A 22,637-nucleotide genomic window follows, 5' to 3' on the forward strand; every position below is an offset into this window, starting at 1 on the left:
GGGATATTTTGGCAATGATGGTTCTAACTTCCTGTTGAAAAGGGGTGTAACCATTATAGAATAAGGGGGTTACAACTAGTGGATGTTTTTGGAGAAACTGGTGCCTCTGGGTTTCAGGGCTTATCTTGCATAGGAATGCAGCACAAAACTTGATGCAAATGTCCTAGCCAACCACCCTGATACCAACCTGGAAGTAAATTCCAATCAGTGAAATTGTTGGGTTAAAGAATATAGATTTGAAATATTCCACAGTTGTAGGTGTAAACTTGTGCAGGTAGTTTGGAGTGAGGATACAGGCCCCACGCCCAATCCTACTCTGGAAGGAACCTGGTTTGAGGACCTTGGCTCCTGCTGACAGGAAGAGACCCCCCCTCCAGGAAGAGCAGCTCAGAAGTGTAGCATCTTGAAGTTCATGCATGTGTGCTTAAGAGAACCTCTTACCTGAGGGAAGTTTTTGTTAGGCTGTAGTCAGTTGGCATTTATCAGATGAGCAACTTCTCTGCAAGGAAAAACTCACCTTTTAGCCAAAAAGCTTGTAAATCAACTAGTATTTATTTTTATTTCACAGATCAAGGGGGCAAAATGTATTTCTCCATTCTATCTCCTAGCACACAAATCCATTCCTATTACCGGTGTTTTGAGTCTTCTACCCAAGATACTCCATGCATATACTTTATTCCATGCACATACAGCCATGAATAACCATCCTTTTCTATACTAAGTGATCATATTAAGTGTCCGTCTTAAGTCTTTCCTCTTACATCTTCACAGACACACATAGAAGTTGCAGAGTTTTCCTTTGTGTAGATACATGATCCTCTGTTGGTAGTCCTGTTCTTTGCTTTCTGAGAGAGAGAGAGAGAGTGTGTGTGTTGTGTCAAGTCTTTGTAGAACCAGATAAGTTCATTAAGAAAAGAAGTTCTTGCAGTCCCATCTCCCCAGAGACACATCTGGTTACCACCTTGATAAAACATCTTCCTGAACACGCATACATAGGCAAGTACTTTTACAGAAAATGGGAACTATAATTTCTCTGTTCTTGGGCAAACTGCTTTTTCCAAGGTGGTTTTTATTTTAAGAACATGGATTTTGGAGCCACACTAATCCCTGCTTCAGCACTTCTAAAGTCCAGGGAAATACAAAAATAAATACAGCCCAGGGACCTTGAACTAAGGATTTCCACTCTGAGCTCATTTCTTCTATATACAATGGAAAATACTGCCATCTCTTAGTGGTCTGGGGATTAAAAATTAGGTATATTAATACATTTACTCAGGGCATGCGTGGTATACAATCGGTGCTCAATATTGGCTCATCTGTGGTAAGGTCACAGTACTGGATATCAATTATATTTTGAATTAACACCGAATGCATGCTTGATTACAAACTTGCAGGATTGCAGTTATTCTGCTGCCAGTACACTTAACACGGCCATGTCACTTTTTCCCTTGTTGTCACCATTATAAAACAGCGCTGTGGTGAACTCTTTACAGAAACGTCCAACCGCATTTCTGGGTCAAAGTTCCTTTTTAATCCTCCCAACAACTCAGCAATTTTCCAGAGCTTATCTTTCCCAGCGGGTGAACCCAGAAGGCCATTTCCGGTTGCCCTTAGTAAAGATGGCGGGAAGACGGGCGTTCTCACCGGCAGCCTATGGCTTTGATGCCCTCATCCAACATGTCGACTCCTGTTCCCGCCCCCTTGCTTCTTCCGGTCGCTTTATACCAGCGACACAGTGGCAATGGCGATAGTGGCTTCTCACAGAGTTCGGGACCTGCTGAGGCGGCGTGAGTCACACCCTGACACATGAGGGCTTTATGCGAATGTCGTGTAATAATGATACCGTAGGACAGGGAACGCCTATCCGGCATCTCAGAGGGACCGAGTCCCCATCTGAAGGGCTCCGTAAGTTCGTGGGCCTGTGTCTTACAATGTGAAATCGCTCAGGGTTCAGTGTTTCCAGCCTAGGATCAGTCTGACGATCACCGGTCTGAGGCCCTGATGAGTGCGCCTTTAATCTTGAAGGTTGTATCGAATAAGCCAAGGTCCCTGAGGGGCCTTATTCTGCGGTCTGGAGTCACTGAGGTGTGCCCCCAGTCTCGGTCTGAAAGGTCTCCTGTGATTGGAGGATCTGTACTCACCTGTTTGGGATAACTGGAGGATCTTTGGCTAAGGTTCTTCCTTCCTTTCTTTCCCCAGGACTGACTGCTCCCACCAACCCAGGCCTCAGCCTCAGCCTCTGCCCCATGAGCTTCTCTGCACAACATGATGTCTCCAGAATATCCCCCAGTGAGGCCCCAGAACACAACTATGAATCTCTTCGGGTGACAACTGCTGAGAGGCACATTCTGCATGTACAGCTGAACCGTCCTGAGAAGAGGAACGCCATGAATAAGGCCTTCTGGAGGTCCAGCCTGAACATCCTGGAGGCCTGCATGCAGGAGGAGGCGGGGGCTGAGGGGCTAGACAGGGGGTAGAGTATGGGAGGGTGAACACAGGGGCAGAGGGTCCCACCCCAGGCACAGCTTTTATTCCTTCATCCTCCACAGAGAAATGGTGGAGTGTTTCAACAAGATCGCACAAGACGCCGACTGTCGAGCTGTGGTGATCTCTGGGGCAGGAAAAATGTTCACCTCAGGTAGTAACCTCACTCTTCACACCCCACCCCACCAGTCTCTTCTGCTCCTAGGAATAGAACAGCGCTTCTTAATTAGGGTTTTAAAGTAGCTTCTAACTGCCACTTTTATCACCGTTTTTAAAAGACCTAATTTAAAATATTCAAATACAGAAAATAACCCAGCAGTACTTGATTCATGGTCACTGACTCTGAAATCTGGGTCTCCATCCTGGATCTGCGACATTAAACAAGGCACTTAACCTCTCAGCATCTTGGTTTCTGTAACTTGTGTTATAATAATAACATGATTTCATGCCATTCCACACACATTCACTGATTTCCAGTTCCATGTATGTTGTATCTTTTGATTGTCCCACTAGGTCTGTTCTTCAGGTTTTCATTGATCAGGTTCACTGACCCTTTTCTCTGTCTTTTCTAATCTGTTGTTAAGCCTACCCAGTTATTTTTTAAAGTTTTAGATATTGTATTTTTCAGCTCTGAAATTTCTACCTGGTTCTTTTTTAATATTTTCCATTTCTCTACTAAAATTTCATGTCTTTCAATTTCTCCTAAGCATGTTTTTCTTTGCATCACTGAGCATAGTTATAATGGCTGCTTTAAAATCCTAGTCTCCTAATTCTGAAGTCTGGATCGTCTTGGGATCTCTCTCTATTTATGGCCTTTTCTCTTGAAAATGGATCTCACTGTTCTGTTTCTTTGTTGTGTGAGTAATTTCAGATTGTGTCCTGCCTACTGAGAATATGATGTAGAGATTCTGGATTGTGCTTTATTCTTCCAAAGAGTTCTTGAATGTCCTGTGTTGACCAGCAATTGGCTTGGTTGGAATCGCATAAGAACTGTTTTTCGGGTGGGAGCTAAAATCTCAGTTCAGCCATTTAATCTTTCGCTGGGCTGTATGAGTCAGCCAGAGAGTTGGGCAGAGTTTTTAAAAATAATTTGGGTCTTTCCTCTTCCTTCTGGGATTTCCTTATTTCCAGTGGCTATGATCACCTTGAACTCTGTCTTCTGGTTCTCAAGCACAACCGCAGCCTACTCTCAGGCTAAAATCTTTAAAAACAGGTAACTCGATTTGTGCTACTCCCTTCTGCTAAGTGTTCACTCCCTCTGGAATTACCCAATGCTCTGGGTAGTTATGTTTTTCTATCTAGTCCAGCCATAGTCATAGTTGTCTTCTGCAGAAAAACTGATCCTTTAGGATCCTACCAAAACTAACCATCCCATTCATTGACTCCTGCCCAGGGCCCAGCCCAGCACTGGGGACCTAATGGTGACAGATAGCCCTGGGCCCTGCCCTCATGGAGTTCCCAACTCAGTGGGAAGACACACAGGAAAAAATCTGTTTCTTTCTGTTTCCTCTGTTAATATCTTTGCGTATCCTTGTTTTCTTTCTACACCTGTCACGCTGCTTCTTCTTTCATTCATTTGTTCTTTCATTCAGCAAATATTCAGTGAGGTCTTTCTGGTGCCAGACTCCATCCTGGTTACCTGGGGCTTAGTAGTGACCAAGGCAGTCCCTGTTTCTGATGCCTTGCTCTCATAGAGCGCAGGTCTGAGAAGTGAAAGCTGCGGATTTGTCTGTGGCTGTGCCAAGCTTCTACCTCCCAGCTAACTGTCTGTCTTGCCCTATTTCCAGTGGCAGGACCTAGAAGGCCAGAAAGAAAAAACTTAGGGGCACACAATGACTCAATGATAAATTGGAACTCCTATCTAAAAAAAAAAAAAGCAATAGCCCACACTTCTTTAGTACTTGCAGAGTGTCAGGCCCTATTCTAAGCACTTTCCACATATTAACAAATTAATTCTCACCACAACCCTAGGAGACAGGTTCCATTGTCACCCCCATTTTATAGGTGTGGAAACGGGAATCCTCAGAAAGGAAGAAACTTGTCCATTTCACATTCTGGATATTGGCAGAGCTGGGATTCAAACATGGGCTACCTGGCTACAGAGTCCTTACTCTTAACTAGCTGTCACCCCGGTATCCACCATGTTGGTTAAGAGCAAGGGCTCTTTTGCATGAGGAAGAACAAAGGAATGTCAGTAATGCAGGGTGTTGAAAATCGACGGTAATTAATATTTTAAAACTTTAACTTACGTTTGAGACTAAAGCAAAAAATATTTATATTTTGACTAGTGCATTTCCTAATATAACTTATGTGGACAGCGTAATTGAACACCATAAGTACATGGAACCTTGAATAGGGCATGAGATTTTGTAGGTTTGTCCAGAGTGATGCCTTGATAAATCCCAGAAAGATTTGAATAGTGAATAAAAAAAGTATTTGCAAAGTTCCCTTGGGGGAATGGTGAGAAAGGGGAAAAATTCAGCTTTCCCAAGTGGAGAATTCTTGATGTTCTCACAAACAGTGGGGACAACCAAAACAATAGGCTGATCCCCCAATCTTGGGGTTTGTTCATATGAAACTTAACCCCACAAAGGATAGGCTAAGCCTACTTAAAATTAGGCCTAAGAGTCATCCCCAAGAGAACTTCTTTTGTTGCTTAGATGTGGCCTCTCTCTCTCTCTCAGCCAAAACGACAAGCAGACTCACTGCCCTCCCCCTCTCTGTGTGGGACATGACTCTGAGAGGTGTGGACCTTCCTGGCAGAAATCCTGGAATGAGCTGGGACTCGGCACCAAGGGATTGAGAAAACCTTCTCGATCAGAAGGGGAAAGAGAGAAATGAGACAAAAGAAAGTGTTAATGGCTGAGAGATTCCAAATAGAGTCGAGAGGTTATCCTGGAGGTTATTCTTACACATTAAATATATATCATCTTTTTAATTAAGGCGTAAGGGAGAGACTGGAAGGAACTGCCTGAAAATGTAGAGCTGTGTTCCACTAGTCATATTTCTTTTTTTTTAATTTTTTAATTTTTTAAAAAAATATAAAACAAACACAAATCCCAGTAGCCATGTTTCTTGAAGACGATTGTATAATGATACAGCTTTCACAGTATGACTTTGTGATTGTGAAAACCTTGTGTCTGTTGTTTCTTTTATCTACCTTATGGACATATGAGTAAAACATATGGATTAAAAATAAATAAATAATAGGGGGAACAAATGTTAAAATAAATTTAGTAGATTGAAATGCTAGTGATCAATGAAAGGGAGGGGTAAGGGGTATGGTACGTATGAATTTTTTTTCTGTTTTCTTTTTATTTCTTTTTCTGAATTAATGCAAATGTTCTAAGAAATTATCTAAGATACAACTATGTGATAAAAAAAGAATGTTCATATTGTATGTTGATTGGTTTATTAATAAAAGTTTTTTAAAAAGTAGAAAAAAAAAAGCAAGGGCTCTGGGCTCAAACAGCCACCTACTTTCCCACCTCTGCCACTGTTGCAGTTTGGTAAAGCTCCTAAATACACTATCCAGAATTTTTTTTCTTTTTTTTGTATTTAAGTTTTTTACTGATAAACAACATATAAGCACAAACATTCTTAATACAAACATTCCATATATGATGTACAATCAGTGGCTCACAATATCATCACATAGTTGTATATTCATCACCATGATCATTTTTTAGAACATCTGCATCACTCCAGAAAAAGAAATGAGAAAAAACTCATTCATACCATACCCTATACTCCTCCCTCTCATTGACCAGTAGTATTTTCATCTACCCAGTATATTCTAACCTTTGTTCCCCCTGTTATTTATTTTTTTAATCTATATTTTTTACTCATCTCTCCATACCCCAAATAAAGGGAGCATCAGACACAAGGTTTTCATGATCACAGAGTGATATCATAAAAGTTATATCTTTATACAATCATTTTCAAGAAACAAGGCTATTGGAACACAGCTCTACAGTTTCAGGTACTTCCCTTTATCCACTCAAATACACCATAAACTGAAAAGGGATATTATATAATGTGTAGGAATACCCTCCAGGATAACCTCTTGACTCTGTTTAAAATCTCTCAGCCACTGACGCTTAATTTTTTCTCATTTCTCTCTTCCCCCTTTTGGTCAAGAAAGGTTTCTCAGTCCCTTGATTCTAGGTCCAGGCTTACCCTGGGATTTCTGTCCCACATTGCCAGGGAGATTTATACCCCTAGGAGTCATTTCCCATGTAGGGAGGGTGGGATGGCACATACTGGCCTCCTTGATGGTCCTCCCACAGACCAGGCACAGTCCTACCACTGGGCCTTTGCACTTGCTGATCCCAGTATTTGGAACTCTGCTCCCCCAGGTATCTCCATGGCTCTCTCCCTCTCTTCCTTCAGGTCTGTATTCAAATGTCACCTTCTAATGAGATGGTCTCTGACTACCCCTATTTAAGCTGCAGCAGCCCTCCCTGCACACATGCACACCCCCACACACACACACTCACACACGCCCCCTTCCCTCCTTTAATTTTCCCTTCAGCACTTATCATCACCTTGCCAAGCAGATTATTTTATCCGTTTGTTTATCTGTCTCTCCCATGGGAGGACTCCAAGTGGGCAGGGATTGTTGTCCGTATTTTTCACTTATTTGATCACCTACTGTGTGCCAGCCCATAGGAGATAAAGATGTGCACAAAAAGTGTGCCAGGCATAGGAGATAAAGATGTGCACAAAAAGACAGAAACTCCTGTGCCCATGGAGCTCTCATCTGGGAGACAGGTAGTAAACCAGATCAGTACATAAATATATTATGGCAAGACATGCATTATAGGAGACAAGGCAGAGAAAGGAGATAGGCTGCTGATTAGCTAGGGTGGCCAGGGCAGGAGGTGACCTTTGAGCTGTGGTTGGAATAAAGCTCAGGGGCAGAAAAGATGTCATTTTGTTAGATCAGTTTCTGGAGGCCAAAGTGGAGTTAGGGAGGAGGCTGGAAATAGCAAGAACTTTGTATTCTATTCTAAGTGGAATGGGAGGGAAGAAAGGGAGGTGACCTGACTTTAGTATTCACAGGGTCCCTCTGGCTGTGTGTGGGTAACAGACTGTGGGAAGTAGGGGTGAGGGCAGGGCAACCCAGGGAAAAGATGGAGGCCAGGACCAGAGCAGGGGTCTTGGAGAATGATAGATGGAGCAAAGGTCAGACTTGGTATTTATAATGAAGTTAGAGCTACAAAATTTGCTCAAAATTTCCCCATCTCAGGAAACATTAGCCCCATTCTCTCAATTGCTCATGCCCAAAACCTCGACTCCTAGTCTGATGGTTAAAAACATGGCCTCTAGGGGTGCACGGGTGGTTTAGTGGTAGAATGCTCGCCTTTCATGCAGGAGACCTGGGTTCAATTCCCAGACCATGCACCTTAAAAAACAAAAACATGGCCTCTGCAGCCAGCTGCATAGTTCTAGGTTCAAAATCACACAAGCTGGTGTGACTTTGGTAGCTTCATGGCTCTGTGCCTCAGTGTACAAAGATAATAATAGGACCTGCCTCATAGGGTTTTTGTGAGGATTAAATGAGTAATGACTCAATAAATGTTAGCTTTTATTTATATTTTATTTCACACCCCATCTCAAATCCATCGATAAGCCCTGTGTGAGTAGCTTTTTCCACTCTGGTGGTTTGAGGGTTCAGACTTGCTGCGTCAGGTTCTGACCTAAAGTTGGGGCAATGGGAGGAGCCTGGGAGACAAGACGAACCCTCCCGTGCTTCCCCATCAGGTATCGATCTCATGGACATGGCTTCAGAATTCCAGAAGCCCCAGGGAGATGATGTGGCCCGCATCAGCTGGTACCTCCATGACCTCATCTCCAGATACCAGGAGACTTTCACTGTCATCGAGAAGGTGACTCTGGGGGCCTGGCAGGGCATCCCCTTTGTCCTCTACTGGGCCAGCCCTGACCCACCCCACCTTTTCCCTTCCAGTGCCCCAAGCCGGTGATCGCTGCCATCCATGGGGGCTGCATTGGCGGAGGTGAGTCTGCAGCCAGCCACCCCACCCAGGGCACTCACTCTGGCTGGATACCTCTTGGCTACTGCCCTGCCTCCCCAACCAATGACTTCCAGACTCAGGTCTATTACTGGGAAGTCTCTGGCCCAAGATGCAGCCCAGGCCCCAGGGAGGAAGGATTGATCCTTGTGGTTACTTGGTTTATCCCACTTTTTCCTCTCAGGTGTGGACCTCATCAGTGCCTGTGACATCCGCTACTGTGCCCAGGATGCCTTCTTCCAGGTGAAGGTGAGCCACTCTCCCTTCCCCTGAGCTTCTGCTCCCAAAGGACCTCTCCCACCTAGAGTTCTACTTAGAGGTGGGCACTGACAGGCAGAGAGGGGGTAGCACAAATTGAGGGCGGGGGGCAGGGGGAAGGCCTAGAGTGAGTCCTGACGTCTTCTTGGAAGTTAGTCAAAATTGAACCTTAAAAAATTAGCCTTGGATATGGCAGGGAGTCAAAGGAGGTATCCAGGTGAGGTCAGAGTAAATAAAGGTATGGGAGTGGGAATGAGGCTGGCACTTGCCAGAGGCCATGAGTAGGACAAAGTCATGAATGCAGCAAAGGGCTCCTCAAGGAGGGCTCCACTCTGGAGATAGATTGGAGTGATTCCCTCCCCCCCCCAAAAAAAAACACTTGGGGAGAGCAGAGAAAGTTGGAAGGTGGGCCAAAGTAGGTTGATGTGAGTGGATTGGAGTGTTAGGGGGGAGTCTCTGAGGTGGAGCAGGGGCACAACTCCCTACCCAGGCTGGGTTGGGGACCGGGTGGGACCTGTGCGGTAAATGCAAAATTTCACTGGCCTGGGGACAATTGGACAGATAACGCTGTTACGATTGCACCCCCAGGAGGTGGACATCGGCTTGGCGGCCGACTTGGGAACGCTGCAGCGACTTCCGCGGATCATCCGGAACCGGAGGTGGGGAGGGCAGGGGGCTGGGGAATGAGACGGCGGGACATCTCCCGCAAATCTCCCGGACCCGGGTGAACCGCGGTCCCCGAACACACCCTTCCCTCTTGCAGCCTGGTCAACGAGCTGGCTTTCACTGCCCGCAAGATGATGGCTGATGAGGCCCTGGGCAGCGGCCTGGTCAGGTAGGGGCCGAGGCCGACGGTGGCTAGGAGGCAGCCGGGCCTGGGCGAGGCTCCTTGGGTCGCTTTGTTTCCTCGTTCACGGACTCCACGTGGCTTACTTTCTGGGGAGTCCGGTACCCTGCTCTGATTGCCCCGTTTCACTGCCCGTCTTCCGCTTTCTCCTGTGATTGGTGCCTCATCTGCCTGTGGGAGGACGACAGGAGGAAAGAACCCTTCCCAGTTCCCCGATTCCTTTCATCCACAGCCGGGTGTTCCTAGACCAGAAGACTATGCTTGATGCAGCCTTCGCCCTGGCGGCTGATATTGCCAGTAAGAGCCCCGTGGCGGTCCAGGGCACTAAAGTCAACCTGCTTTACTCCCGCGACCACTCGGTGGCTGAGGGCCTTCGTTTCATGGTGAGACTCTCCCTCTAGCCAGTCACAGCCCGGCTGCCTTCCTAGAGCGACCAATCAGGGTTCAGCAACCGTCGGCGGGCCTTATCCTCTGATTGGTCGGCCGCTACCACCCTCACGTTTTCCATTGGTCCGATCAATTTTCCCTTTACTTTTCATTTCCGCGGCTTTCTTTATCCAGAGGGCTTGGAATATGAGCATGCTGCAAACCGAGGACATCGCTAAGTCTGTGCAGGCCACGATGGAGAAGAAGGACCTAAAAAGTGTCAACTTCTCCAAGCTCTGAGAGCCCGCGCAGGCTCTGTGTCCGGCCTGTGTTCCTGCGTCCACAGAGGGAGGATTGCGAAGATGATTGCCTTCTCCCAGTTTTCAAATTTATGACACTGATTTCCTCAAGCATGAGGCCTTATCTTTGCCCCACAGACAATAAAACAATGTAAAAAACAAAAAAAAAAACCTTGGTGACTTTACTGGGGAGGAGAGCCGGAGGGGCCTGAGATGCGCCTGGGAGCTCCAGGGACCACAATGGAGCTGAAGGTTGGGAACGAAGCTGAGAGCAGTGGGCATGGGTGCTGCCGGCATAGACCAGTAAAAATTCCAGGAGGGATACAGCGAAGAAAAGCCACCCATTCACGTGGCCTATCCATATATAATCCTACCCTCCTGGGTTTATGTATTTGGAATGAGGGCAAAGAGAGCAAGCCTTAATTTAGTGCCTTCTACATGCTGAGTCCTATTCTCAGGACTGTGTATCAATTTACTGATTCCTAACAAGGACCCTATGAAGTTGATAATAACACTATTATTGTGCCCATTTCACAGGTGATCAAGTGGGCAAGTTGAGGTCAAGGCACCTGCTCAGGATCACCCAGCCAGGAAGTGGCAGAGGCAGGATTTGAATGCAGAACCCTTGGATCCAGAGTGGGTACACTAAGCCATTATACATGCAATGCAGTGCACTGGCTACAAAGATGTGCGTTGGGTATGCAATAAATGTGAGTTCCTTCACAGTCAAGAGCTGACAGCTCCTAGTTCTGGCTCCTCCTGCTTTCACCTACCTATCTGGAGCACTCCTCAGCCCTGCCCAACATGCCAACAAAGCTCTGGGCTGGGTTTTATGGGGTCTGATAAGGCCCAGGCAGGGCTGAAGTTCATGATCACTTCCTCTTTGCAGAAGTCCTGGGGAGGGGTCCTTCTTCTGAGCCCCCAGGGCCTGGCCCAAATGATCTGGGTCCTGATTAGCCGCTGGAGAGGCTGGGAAGAGAAGGATAACTAGGGGGTTCCTAAGGGGAGAGAGGTGAGTCTGAGATCCCCAGAAGAGTGATCCCACGTACCCAGCCCTGCCAGCCACTCCCCTACCCTCAGATATAAAAACCACCTGCCACCTGCCACCATTCCCCACTCCTGCCGCTCTTCTCCCAGGACGTTCTACCAGCTCGGCCTCTCAAGATGGCCTTTGTCCCTGCTCCCGGCTACCAGCCCACCTACAACCCGGTGAGACAACCCTCGCTTAGCTCCACCTTGACCCCCATACACACCAATCTATCCCCACCCCAACCCTCAGCACCCCTCACCTGACCCTGAGGCCTGATTTACCTTTACCAACCCTGGGACTCAGTTTACTCCCACATTGACCCTCAGACCTATTTCTTCCACATCTTCATGTTGACCCCCTCATCCCTTTGTTTCCTCTGCCCTGCTTTTGGGAGTTGGGGGTGGGGTGCGCTGCCTCAGTGAGGAGTAGGGGCTGCAACAGGCAGATGGCCTTCAAGGTCCCTCCCCTGGCCCCTTCCGCAGACTCTGCCTTACATCCAGCCCATCCCAGGCGGTCTCAGCCTCGGCATGTCCATCTACATCCAAGGAGTGGCTAGCGAGCACATGAAGAGGTGAGACGTCCTCCCAACCAGGCTAGGCAAGGAAGGGTGGTTCATACCAGGGCGCTTCCTCCCTTCCTCCATCCTAGTAGGGGAGTAGGCTCTCGGCCACCCTACCAGATAACCAAAAATCAATCCTGGTCTGGGGAGTCCAGGGCCGGGTGGTCAGATCAGGAAAGAGTCCTGTGGACTAGGAGGAGCCAGGGAGGGCTCCCCATGCAAGGCGGCCCCAGAGGTGTATCGCTGGATGGGAACTGATATGATAACATGTGCGAGGCCATCTGAGTTCAAATCCCAGCTTTGCCACTTACCAGCTGTGTGACTCTGGGGAAGCTACTATGTCTCTCTGTGCTTTAGTTTCTCATCCGTAAGATGGGATTGTCATAAGGATTCAATAAAGTATTGAGACTGTACCTGGGGTAGAGTGTTATGTAAATTTTTGCCTTTTTGTATGGTCTTAAAACGGTGATATTAATTGAACTGACCTCATAGGATTGCTATGTATTTATTGATCAAGCATCCAGGCTGTGATAGGCATTGGGGATAGAGCAGTGAAGAGGAGAGAAGAATATTCCCTACCCTTGTGGTGCTGCCATCCTAGTAGGGAGACGTTAAAAATAAGTCAAATATGTAATGTATCAGATGGTGATAGTGCTGTGCAGAAAAATAAGCAGGGAAGGGGTTGAGGAGTGTTGGGGGGTGGGCACCATCCCTTTAAAAAGGGTGGTCAGGAGAGGCTTCCTTGGAAAGGGAGTGTTCCAGCAAGGACCTAAAGGAAAGGAGGGAAAGCGCCTTCCAGGCAGTGTGACCAGCTGGTGCAAAGGCCCTGGGGCAGGAATGGAATAACCTTGAGAAGCTGGTACATCAGGAACAGAGGGAACCAGGGTGGGAGAGGACAGGGAGGTGGGGCAGGGAACGGATGATGTGTGGGGTTTCCCAGTCCCTGATGAGTGAGATGAAGCCCTGGGAAGGCTCTGAGCCCAGAAACTGTGATGTGACTTGGGAAGTTCCTAGTGTCCCTCTGGCTGCATGTGGAGACTGGCAGGGTGGGAGCAGGGAGACCCGCAATGAACTGAGATATATATAAAGTGCTTAGGACAGCGGAGGCCCCTGGTTAATATGAAGGTGGTGTCAGCAGTTCAACATGGGAGAGGCTGGACGAAGGAAGGGTGGGAGTCTGCCTCCTGGAACGCTTGAGCACACCTCTCCCCACCCCACCCCTTGGGTCCACGGTGCCCAGGTGGCCCCTCAGATGCATGCAGAGGGCTTCCCGGGGAGACCAGCTCAGAGTCTGGTCTGGAAGCAGGAGGTGTACATGTCCCGCCAGGTTCTTCGTGAACTTCATGGTGGGGCAGGGCCCGGAGTCAGACATCGCCTTCCACTTCAATCCCCGCTTTGACGGCTGGGACAAGGTGGTCTTCAACACACAGCAGGGCGGCCGGTGGGGCAGCGAGGAGAAGAAGAGGAGCATGCCCTTCCGCAAGGGTGCCCCCTTCGAGTTGGTGTTCATGGTCCTGGCCGAGCACTACAAGGTGGGAGCCGGTACCGGGGGGCATCCTTCCCACCCCCTCCCACCCCCCCGCCCCCTCCAGCCCCCCTCCCGCCTCCCATCCATCGTTTCACGGGTTAGGCCCCTCGTGTGACTCTGTGGTGCATCTGCTCCGTGGCTCCCTGCACAGGACTCCCTGGTATCCCTCTGCCCTCAGTTTACACCTGGCGTGCTTCCGGGTTCCCATGAATATGCTGCAGAACACCCTGGGCGTGTCCTGTGTGACCCAGGCGAGCTGGCTCCTGGAAGGGACTTGCTGGCTTGAAGAACATACCAGGACTTTCTTTAACCTCAGTGGACACTAGATTTCTAACCTCTTCACCGAAAGTTACATCCTGGTTTGGTGTCGGAGAGAAACGGGTCTGAGTCTGGACTTTGTCAATCCCTCGTGCGTGCCCTGGAGCTGCTGACAAAAGTCATCAATATTACCAGGCCACCTGCCAACAGGCGGAAGTGCTGCCCTGCAAGGCGGCTCCCACATATGCCCACTGCCAGACACTGGATAGAAATTGCCATGACCACTTTAAATATGCTGAGATATATAGCAAGACCCAGGCACTACACAAGCTTTTCCAACAATCCCAGAGATCAGCGGGCCCCCATTTTTACAATGAGGAAACAAAGGCTTAGAGAGGGAAAGTGACTGACCTGGGGCCACACAGCCAGCACACATCAGAGCTAGAACTCAAACCCAACTCATTGCTCAGACTTGGTTCTCATCCAGTCTCTATCCCCAGACTATATTTTCTACTCCCTCCCATCTCCCAAACTGTGGGCTGACTTTGGACCCCTGTTTGACCTCTGAACTGTGGACCCTAAGTCCCAGCTCATCCCCAAGACTTTTGATCCCAAGTGAGACTTGAGACCCCTGCTCCCTGCTTCCCGTTTCTACCTTCCCAAGGTCCTGGGTGTTGACCTCTGACCTCTCATGCCTTCCAGGTGATAGTCAATGGAAATCCATTTTATGAGTTTGGGCACCGGCTCCCCCTGCAGATGGTTACCCACCTGCATGTGGACGGGGATCTGGAGCTTCAGTCGATCAACTTCATTGGAGGCCAGCAACCCCCGAGTCAGGTATGCACAGCTTTATATGCTCATTTGCTTCCTCTCTTCCTTAATTCATGCCCACATCACCTCTTTCTCGAGCATCTGGTCTGTGCTGGTCCTTTGCTGGGTGAAGCTGGGGACCCAGCGGCGACCCAGAGAATCCAGTGGGAAGATGGGTGCCATTGACAGTGATGGCTGAGAGGGCTCAGGGCCGGCACGGGGGAGGCACAGGAGGTTTTGTGAGTCCATAGGAGAGGGCTGATCTCTTCACGGGGTTAGAAGGGTTTCCCTGAGCAGGAGGAGATGGTGTGCAAGCTGAGAATGGAAGTGAAGGATGAGGAAAAGTAAAGAATATGTGAATTAGCAGGCAAGTTCATGAGAAGTTGCTCCATGTCATGAGTCAACCTGGAAATGCAATGAAAAGAACAATGAGAAGCCACCCCCCACCCCCCCAACCCCCATAAGGGGTGAGCATAAGGAAAACGGCACACAGTACGCAGTGCTGGAACAGCCGACACTCCCATCCATGGCTGGGTGGGTGGGGGGTCCATTGGTACAGTTCCCCCCTTGGCAATGGCTGGGCAGCATCTGTGGGGGCTGTACACACACAGCCCGACCACCTGGAAGCCCGTCTCCAGGGGCTCCATGCGGCGCTCCCGGCCCTAGCACACACATGCTGGGCTGTCCCCGGCGGGGCTGTGGGTAAAAGGCCCAAACTCCAAACTGCCCGAACGTTCTCCCATGGGAATGTGGGGAAATGCAGTGTGTCAGTCACCCAAAGGTGAGAACCAGTGATTGGCAAGTGCCCAGAACAGCAGCGCTGGACTCTCAGTAATAAAATATTGAGTGAAAAAGGAAGTTTAAAGTTCATAAAATAAGAAAAGCACAAGATATTGTTCGGGGATCTAGAGACATATGTGATAAAACTTCAAGGAAAGGGAAATCCCTGTATATCTGGGCTCAGGGTCCTGCAGGAGGCCGGGCAACAGGACAGAGAAAGGGATGGAGGGAAACGGCCCTGGTGACAGAGGCTCACAGAGGGCAGCACCCTCCCCACCCCAGGCAGGGACACACACCGTCCTGGAGCCTCCTTTTGGGTCCCCATCGACCCCAAGGGGAAGGCAGTGTCATCAGCCCCATCTCACAGGCGTGGGACCGGAGGCACAGGATGCCTAAGCCACTTAACAAGGCCATGGAGCTGCCAAGGGGTGGAGCCGGGGATCAAGGCCCCGCGAGAGCTGTGCCCCTGACCACCAGGCCACTCCTTCCCGATCAAGAGATGCTTCTTAAGGCTGCTTTTAAAGGCCCCTTTAAATAGCCGGCTTAAAATAGACATCAAGGCAGAAAGGAGTTAGACAGAGGAGAAAGAGAGGACAAAGGGAGACAGAAAGTGGATACAAGTGAACTAGGACCCACGTGAACTGCTGGTGGGAATGTAAAATGGCACAGCCGCTGTGGGAGGCAGCTGCGCGGTCCCTCAGAAAGTTAAATGTAGAATTGCCATATAACCCATCAATCCCACTCCTAGGTGTAGCCTTAAAAGAACTAAAAGTAGGCGCACCCGCCGTCCGCGGGGCCCGGGTGCGGCGGCGGGGGCGGCCCGGGCCCCCGCCAGGACTATTTTCACCCCGGCGGGGGCAGCCCGGCCGCTGCCTACCAGGCTGCCCCCCGCCGCCGCCGCCTCCCCCCTGCGGCGGGATTGCCTGTCACGCGGAGCCCGCGAAGTTTTACGGCTACGATAACTTACACAGACAGCCGATTTTTACGACCCAGCAAGAGGCCGAGCTGGTACAATATCCTGACTGTAAATCGTGCAGTGGTGATATTGGCGAGGACCCAGACCATTTAAATCAGGGTTCGTCTCCTTCTCAAATGTTTCCCTGGATGAGACCACAAGCAGCTCCTGGTAGACGAAGAGGAAGGCAAACCTACAGTCGTTTCCAAACTCGAGAGTTGGAAAAGGAATTCCTTTTTAACCCTTATCTGACCAGGAAGAGAAGAATCGAGGTTTCCCATGCTCTAGCCCTCACCGGGAGGCAGGTAAAAATCTGGTTCCAGAACAGGAGAATGAAATGGAGAAAAGAAAACAACAAGGACAAATTCCCTGTTTCTCGGCATGAGTCGAAGGACGGGGAAACCAAAAAGGAAGCCCAAGAACTGGAGGAAGACAGAGCTGAAGGCCTGACAAATTAACTTCCACCTTTAAAATGTTAACACAGACTATTAAAACTAATGTTCAACATATGCTGGTAGACACCTTCTATTTTCTTTGTTGGAAAAGACCTTACCTGCGTTTCAAGCTACCTTCATGTCACTCACTGCTCTTGAGGTTTCCGTGCTTTGAGAGGGTTTTGGGTGTTAAAAAAGTTTTTAGTACCACATAGAAGCAGCCCTTGAGCTGTCCTGTGTAAGGGTAATTTGATACTGACCTTGTAGCTATATTTTTATAATGGTAGTTTTTAATGTCTGAGCTGGTGATTTGCCTCAACAACATAAACTTCCTAATGATTAGCACTAAATAGTTGAATATAAAATGCTTTATTAATCAAACAAGTGCACTTGAACATTTTAAATATTTTTCCTTACGGAATTAAATTAAAAGAATATTAATTTTAAAAAATTATGCCTGCAGAATATTCACTTTATCTTGTTTGATTAAAAGTATTATTTATGTTTTTTTTTTCTTTTTGCTTAATGGTTTGGATGCCTTTTGTTTACTCTTAAAGAGTTCCTTTGAGTATTTTGTATGTGTAATTTCTCGGTGAAAAGTCTGGGCCAAATATTTGAAAAGCACATGTTAGCTGAAGAGTGTAATATGTAGTCTTGCCTCTTCAGCTTCCTTAATCTTCGGGAAACTGTTGGGTCGTTGACAAAGTTTCAGGACGATGTCAAAGTTGACGTTTCATCATTTTTCTATAGTCCATACGCATTATGGCAATTAAATAGTCTAGCGTGAATGAATACTTGAAAAGCCAGTTGTAACATTTCACTCAACTTTTCACTCTGCAAGTCGCCTTGAGGAATGCCTTTCCTACTTTCGCTTTGAACCGCGCTTGTAATCGCCTGAAATCGCCAGCCAGCCGCGCTGCCGCTGTGATTCCGTTTTTTGACTAGGTGCCATATTTATTTGTATTCCCTGCGCTCCGTTCGCACGCCCATTTTGGGCCAACTTGCTATGTGCACCTCAGATGTCGGTTGGTACGTCCTCTGTTCTTCTCCAGGAAAGCTATAGCCTCTCCTATTTGAAATAAGCACTGAGAGCAAACGCAGAAAAATCCGAATGTAAACAACCGCTCCAGAATATATCTAGTTCCTTAATAAATAAAAGAATCTCAAAAAAAAAAAAAAAGAACTAAAAGTAGGGATCAGAATGGATATTTGTACACCGATGTTCATCACATTAATTACAGTAGCCCAAAGTGGAGGCAACCCAAATAGCCATCAGCCAATGAATAGATGCACAAAAGGTGGTCTGTACATACCGTGGAATATTATTCAGCCCCCCCAAAGGAAATGAAGTCTAATGCATATGACCTGGGTGAACTGTGAAGACATCATGTTGAGTGAAATAAGCCAGACACAAAAGGACAGATCTTGTATGATCTCACGTGTATGAAATAACTGGAATATGCAAACTCATAGAGGCAGATAGTTTATCGGTGGGGATGGGGAGTGAATGCTTAATGGGTACAGGGTTTAATGGGTACATGCCTAATGGGTTTCTGTTCAGGGTGGTGGAAAAGTTTGGGGAATGGAAGGTGGGGACGGTAGCACGTTGTGATGTGATTAACACGGTTGAACTGTGTATACTTAAGAGTGGTTGAAAGAGAAAATTTAGGTTGTGTGCGTATTACCATAATAATAATTTAAAAGGTTAACTGGGAAGGGGGAAGTTGTTCTGGGCAAAAATGTGGGAGAGACAGAAACAGACAGAGAGACAGGAGGAGCCTGCAGCAAGGGACCCCCAACAGCAGCCGGAACCCCCAGGGGCAAGAAGGTGGCATGAGGGGTGTGTCGTAGTTAGAGATGAGGTGAGCGGGGGGTGCATTGTGTGGGGTCTGGGAAGGGGTGCTGAGGAGCTGACATTTATCACACAGTTTTGGGGTTAAGGGGGCTGGAGAGGGGCGGATGTGGACCCCGGCACAGCCAGAAGGAGAGTGGAGGGGAGGGGACAGATACTTGAATTAATAGGTGTTGTCCTAAAGGGGTGACGTGAGGTTCACTCTGCCTTGGTGAGTTCCTTTCCATCTATCAGCCATCTGGGTGCCACCTCTTGACCCCCAAGTTCCCTTGGACAGTGTTGGGGGCACTGCCTGGGGCAGCCTTCAGTGCCCAGCTTGGGGCCTCCCCCCCATCACCTCCTCTCTCTTCTGTGCCCACAGAGACCCGTGACTATTCCAGCATACCCAGTAAGTACCTGCTGCTGGGTGGTGGTTTCTCCCTTGAGGTGGGTGCTCAGTGGCTGCGGAGGTCCTGGGCAGCTGAGGGGCCTCCAGCCCCCTTCACCATCCCTGTCTCCCATCTTATGTCTAGGGTCCTGGGCAGAGCTTTCAGCAGCCAAGTAACCTGCCGGTAAGTGGGAAGGTCATATGGGCATCTGGTGGGGGGGGGGGGTGAGAATTGGGGGTTGGATTTCCAGTTGTACTAATCCAGCACCTAGAGAAGCACCTGTCCATACTAAGTGTGCCATAAGCATTTATGATTATGGTAGGATAACATCTCTTTTCCATCCTTCACAGACCATGGAGGGACCCCCAACCTTCAACCCGGTAAAATGTGCTGCAGGGACGATGGCTCTGTGGGGGGCAATTTGAGGGGAAGCGGGGACTGGTGGTAGGAAGGGGGGCCTGGTCCATGGGGGACCCTGAGAGGGCAGGGAATACCGTGAGCAGAGGGGCGCTTGGGGTGAAGGTGGGGTGAGGACGGAGGGGGTGATCAGTATGGGGAAGGAGGCTGGAGACGGGATTTTTCCCAGAAGTGGGGATCCTGTCTGAAAATTTCTTCCTAAATCTGGCTTCTGGTGATTGAAAGATGATGGACCCCATGTTCTTTTCCTACAGCCTGTGCCATTTACAGGGAGACTGCAAGGGGGGCTTATAACCCGGAGAACCATTATAGTCAAGGGCTATGTACTCCCTTCAGCCAAGAGGTACAAAACTGGGGTTGCAATGGGAACCCCCAGTCCCCTCCTCCATTAGGAACCCCAGGCCTCTTCTTATGCAGACCCGGGAGTCCAGCCCCCAGATCCCTCCTCCCTTGGGGAACCAGGCTCTGAACCCCTGTCTGACTCCCACCTCCCTCCCTGCCCCAGCTTCACCATCAACTTCAAAGTAGGCGCTTCGGGGGACCTGGCCCTCCACATCAACCCTCGCATGACCGAGGGCGCCGTGGTTCGGAACAGCTACTTAAATGGCTCGTGGGGTGCCGAGGAGAGGAATCTGTCCCACAACCCGTTTGGTCCTGGACGGTTCTTTGATGTAATTCTGGAGTCTCTTTTTGCCCCTAACTTCCAAGTCCCTGTCCTGACCCTGAGCTCATGGCCTCCTCTCTCCCTGCAGCTGTCCATTCGCTGTGGCATGGATCGCTTCAAGGTCTATGCCAACGGCCAGCACCTCTTCGACTACTCCCATCGCCTCCAGGCCTTCCAGAAAGTGGACACAGTGGAGATCCTGGGTGACATCAATTTGTCCTATGTCCAGATCTGATCTATCCCCTGAACCACAGCCCTTGGGAACACAAAGAGAAGGACCTAATAGTCCACTTAATAAAATGTCTCAGGGTTTCTCAAGAATATATGATTCTGCCCACCTCCCTCACTGTAGCTTCCTTCCTTGGTTCAACCATGTATTGTCCATTCAACCTATTGTCTTAGTTTCCCAGCTGCTAAAACAAATATGATACAATGGGTTAGCTTAAAACAAAAACAGGACATTACTGGCTCATGGTTTTAAGGCTAAGTCCAAAATTGAGGAGTCAGCGAGGCAAAGCTTTCTCCCCAAAGACTGTGGTATTCTGAGGCTGAGTGCTAGCAATCCTTGATCCTTAGCTTCCTATCTCATGGCAGTGCACATGGCAGTGTCTTCTCCAGGTTCCATTGCCTTCAAGTTTCTTCCTTCTCTTTCTCTGTCTGAATTTCACTCTGTTTATAAAGTCCTCCAGTAATCTGGATTAAAGCCCAACCTGTTTCAGTTGAGCCACCCCTTATCTGAAGTAATAGCTGCAAGAGATCTATTTACGGTGGGTCCATGCACACCAGAATATAGATCAAAACCAAGAACATGTCGAAATTGTGGTACACAATTCAGTCCATACCTGTCCATCCTTCCTTCCATCATAATAAATCTATTTACGTGCCAGGCTCTGATCTTAGGGATTTAAGTACATAAACTCATTCACTCCTCACAAGAACTCCAGGAGATAGAAGATATTATCATCATCCCCCTGTAACAGAGGATTAGAAAATTTAAGCAAATTGCCCCAAATCACATACCCTGTGAAAGGCAGAGCCAGGATTCAAATCCAGGTATTCTGGCTCACAAGGCTGCAGGTTTAGCCACTACATGGCCTGTTCTATCCAACCTTGCATCTGTTTCTCCACTCATCCATCTCAGCATCCATCAGTCTCTACATATATCCATCCAACCAAAAATCCAGCCAGCCAGCCAAGCATCTGAACATTCAGCCACTCATAAATCCATCTGTTTACCTCTTTGTCCAACCATCTCTTCATCCAACCTTTTATCCATTCAAATATCCAGTCATTCATTCACACAGCAATCCATTTCTCTCCATCTCTCCAGCTGTTTGTCCAACCATTCATTTATCCATCGCTTTAGCCATCCACCCATCCAACCATCTATCACTCTCTCCGTGCATGCATATATCCAAACATCCAACCAACCACGTATGTACTCACAAATCCATCTATCTATGAAACCATACTTACGTTTATCTCTTTGTCCATCCATTCGTCTTTCATCCCTCTATCTGTTCGTGCAATTCTCTCCCTTCTATCTATCCATCCTTTTATCTCTCCATTCTTTCCTTTCATTTCTACATTCCATATATCCATTCATTCCTACAATCAGCCATCCATCTATCTCTCCATCATATATCCATTCAGTCATATATTCATCCCTTCATTATCTATTCCTCTTATTCATTTCCAAATATTAGTCCATTCGTTTATCTCTTCATCTCTCCATCTATCCAGCAACCATCTGCCATCCATCAACCATCTTTTTACCAAGACACTTGTTTATTTAATCATTTATTGATACTTTAATTCATCTGTCCATCCATCCATCCATCTACTTTTTATTCATTCATTCCTGCATTTACTTATTCAGTCTCTCTCTCACTTGTTGGCTTATCCATAATTCAATCATTTATCAGTGTCTTTCATTCATCTGTTTATTATTCTTCCATCCTGTTTATTGTCCCATTCATTCAGCTAGCCCAGTGGTTCTCAAACTTGACCACACATTACAGTTGCCTGGCGTGCTTTTTTAAAAATATTGATACCTGGGCTCCACCCCAGATCAATGATTAGATTGAATCATATAAAACTGCCAATTTGTAGGTCAAAATTGGTCATGTATCAATATGCTTTAGCTTAGGAATTAGTAGTGGGACCTGGGAACCATATTCTTATCAAAATCTGCAGGTGATTCGAAAGGTTTGGGAAATACTGATCGAGGCTGTTCCGTGGGCCTTTAGACCTCAGATGGATGCTGAGCCAGTGGGGAGAGGTGGAGAGAGGAGCTCTTCCTCTTCATGGGCCTCCTCTCCCCACTACCTGCCTCCCTTGCTGGACCAAGGGGTTGGCAAGGGAAAACCACATCAGCCACAGAGCCTCGAGGGCCTCAGGGAGAGGAGGCTGAGGCTGGAGTTCCTCCTGGAGATTGAGACCTTGAAATAGCTAGTGTTTTCTATTGTGGCTGTAACAGATTAGCACAAATGTAGCAGCTCAAAGCAACACCATTCATTATCTCACAGGTCTGTAGCTACAATGAGGCTCAGCTGTGTCCTCTGTTCAGCTCTCACAAGGCCAACACCATGGTGTCCTCCGGGCTGGGGTCCTTTCTGGAGACTCTGGGGATGGCTTCCAAGCACATGTTGTCGGCAGAATTCAGTTCCTTGCGACTATAGGGCTGAGAAGCT

The 22,637-nt window shown here is 48.1% G+C and overlaps 2 protein-coding genes and 1 pseudogene across 4 annotated transcripts; all 3 read left to right on the plus strand.

The window, feature by feature from the left end:
* Positions 1–1,638: 1,638 nt before the first annotated feature.
* On the plus strand, positions 1,639–10,477 carry ECH1 (enoyl-CoA hydratase 1). 2 transcript variants are annotated; one of them, XM_077131942.1, is made up of 10 exons: positions 1,639–1,787; positions 2,200–2,407; positions 2,550–2,638; positions 8,251–8,375; positions 8,456–8,504; positions 8,704–8,768; positions 9,366–9,436; positions 9,541–9,612; positions 9,857–10,007; positions 10,186–10,475. In XM_077131942.1, exons 1-10 carry the CDS (start codon positions 1,742–1,744, stop codon positions 10,288–10,290), a joined length of 981 nt encoding a protein of 326 aa, XP_076988057.1. In that variant the 5' UTR covers positions 1,639–1,741; the 3' UTR covers positions 10,291–10,475. The 2 variants fall into 2 exon arrangements, with proteins under 2 accessions (XP_076988057.1, XP_076988056.1); XM_077131941.1 differs by lacking the exon at positions 1,639–1,787 and adding an exon at positions 1,794–1,905 and having other exon boundaries at positions 10,186–10,477.
* Positions 10,478–10,906: 429 nt separating this feature from the next.
* On the plus strand, positions 10,907–20,265 carry LGALS4 (galectin 4). Of its 2 annotated transcripts, none has more exons than XM_077131944.1 (11): positions 10,907–10,925; positions 11,427–11,498; positions 11,802–11,890; positions 13,206–13,410; positions 14,367–14,501; positions 18,857–18,883; positions 19,008–19,046; positions 19,214–19,243; positions 19,535–19,623; positions 19,786–19,951; positions 20,033–20,265. In XM_077131944.1, exons 2-11 carry the CDS (start codon positions 11,454–11,456, stop codon positions 20,177–20,179), a joined length of 972 nt encoding a protein of 323 aa, XP_076988059.1. In that variant the 5' UTR covers positions 10,907–10,925; positions 11,427–11,453; the 3' UTR covers positions 20,180–20,265. The 2 variants fall into 2 exon arrangements, with proteins under 2 accessions (XP_076988059.1, XP_076988058.1); XM_077131943.1 differs by lacking the exon at positions 10,907–10,925 and adding an exon at positions 11,164–11,301.
* LOC143659223 (homeobox protein Hox-D8 pseudogene) lies at positions 16,236–17,826 on the plus strand (annotated as a pseudogene).
* Positions 20,266–22,637: the final 2,372 nt, after the last annotated feature.

This window comes from Tamandua tetradactyla, chromosome 16 (assembly GCF_023851605.1).
Source record: "Tamandua tetradactyla isolate mTamTet1 chromosome 16, mTamTet1.pri, whole genome shotgun sequence".
NCBI lineage: Eukaryota > Metazoa > Chordata > Mammalia > Pilosa > Myrmecophagidae > Tamandua > Tamandua tetradactyla.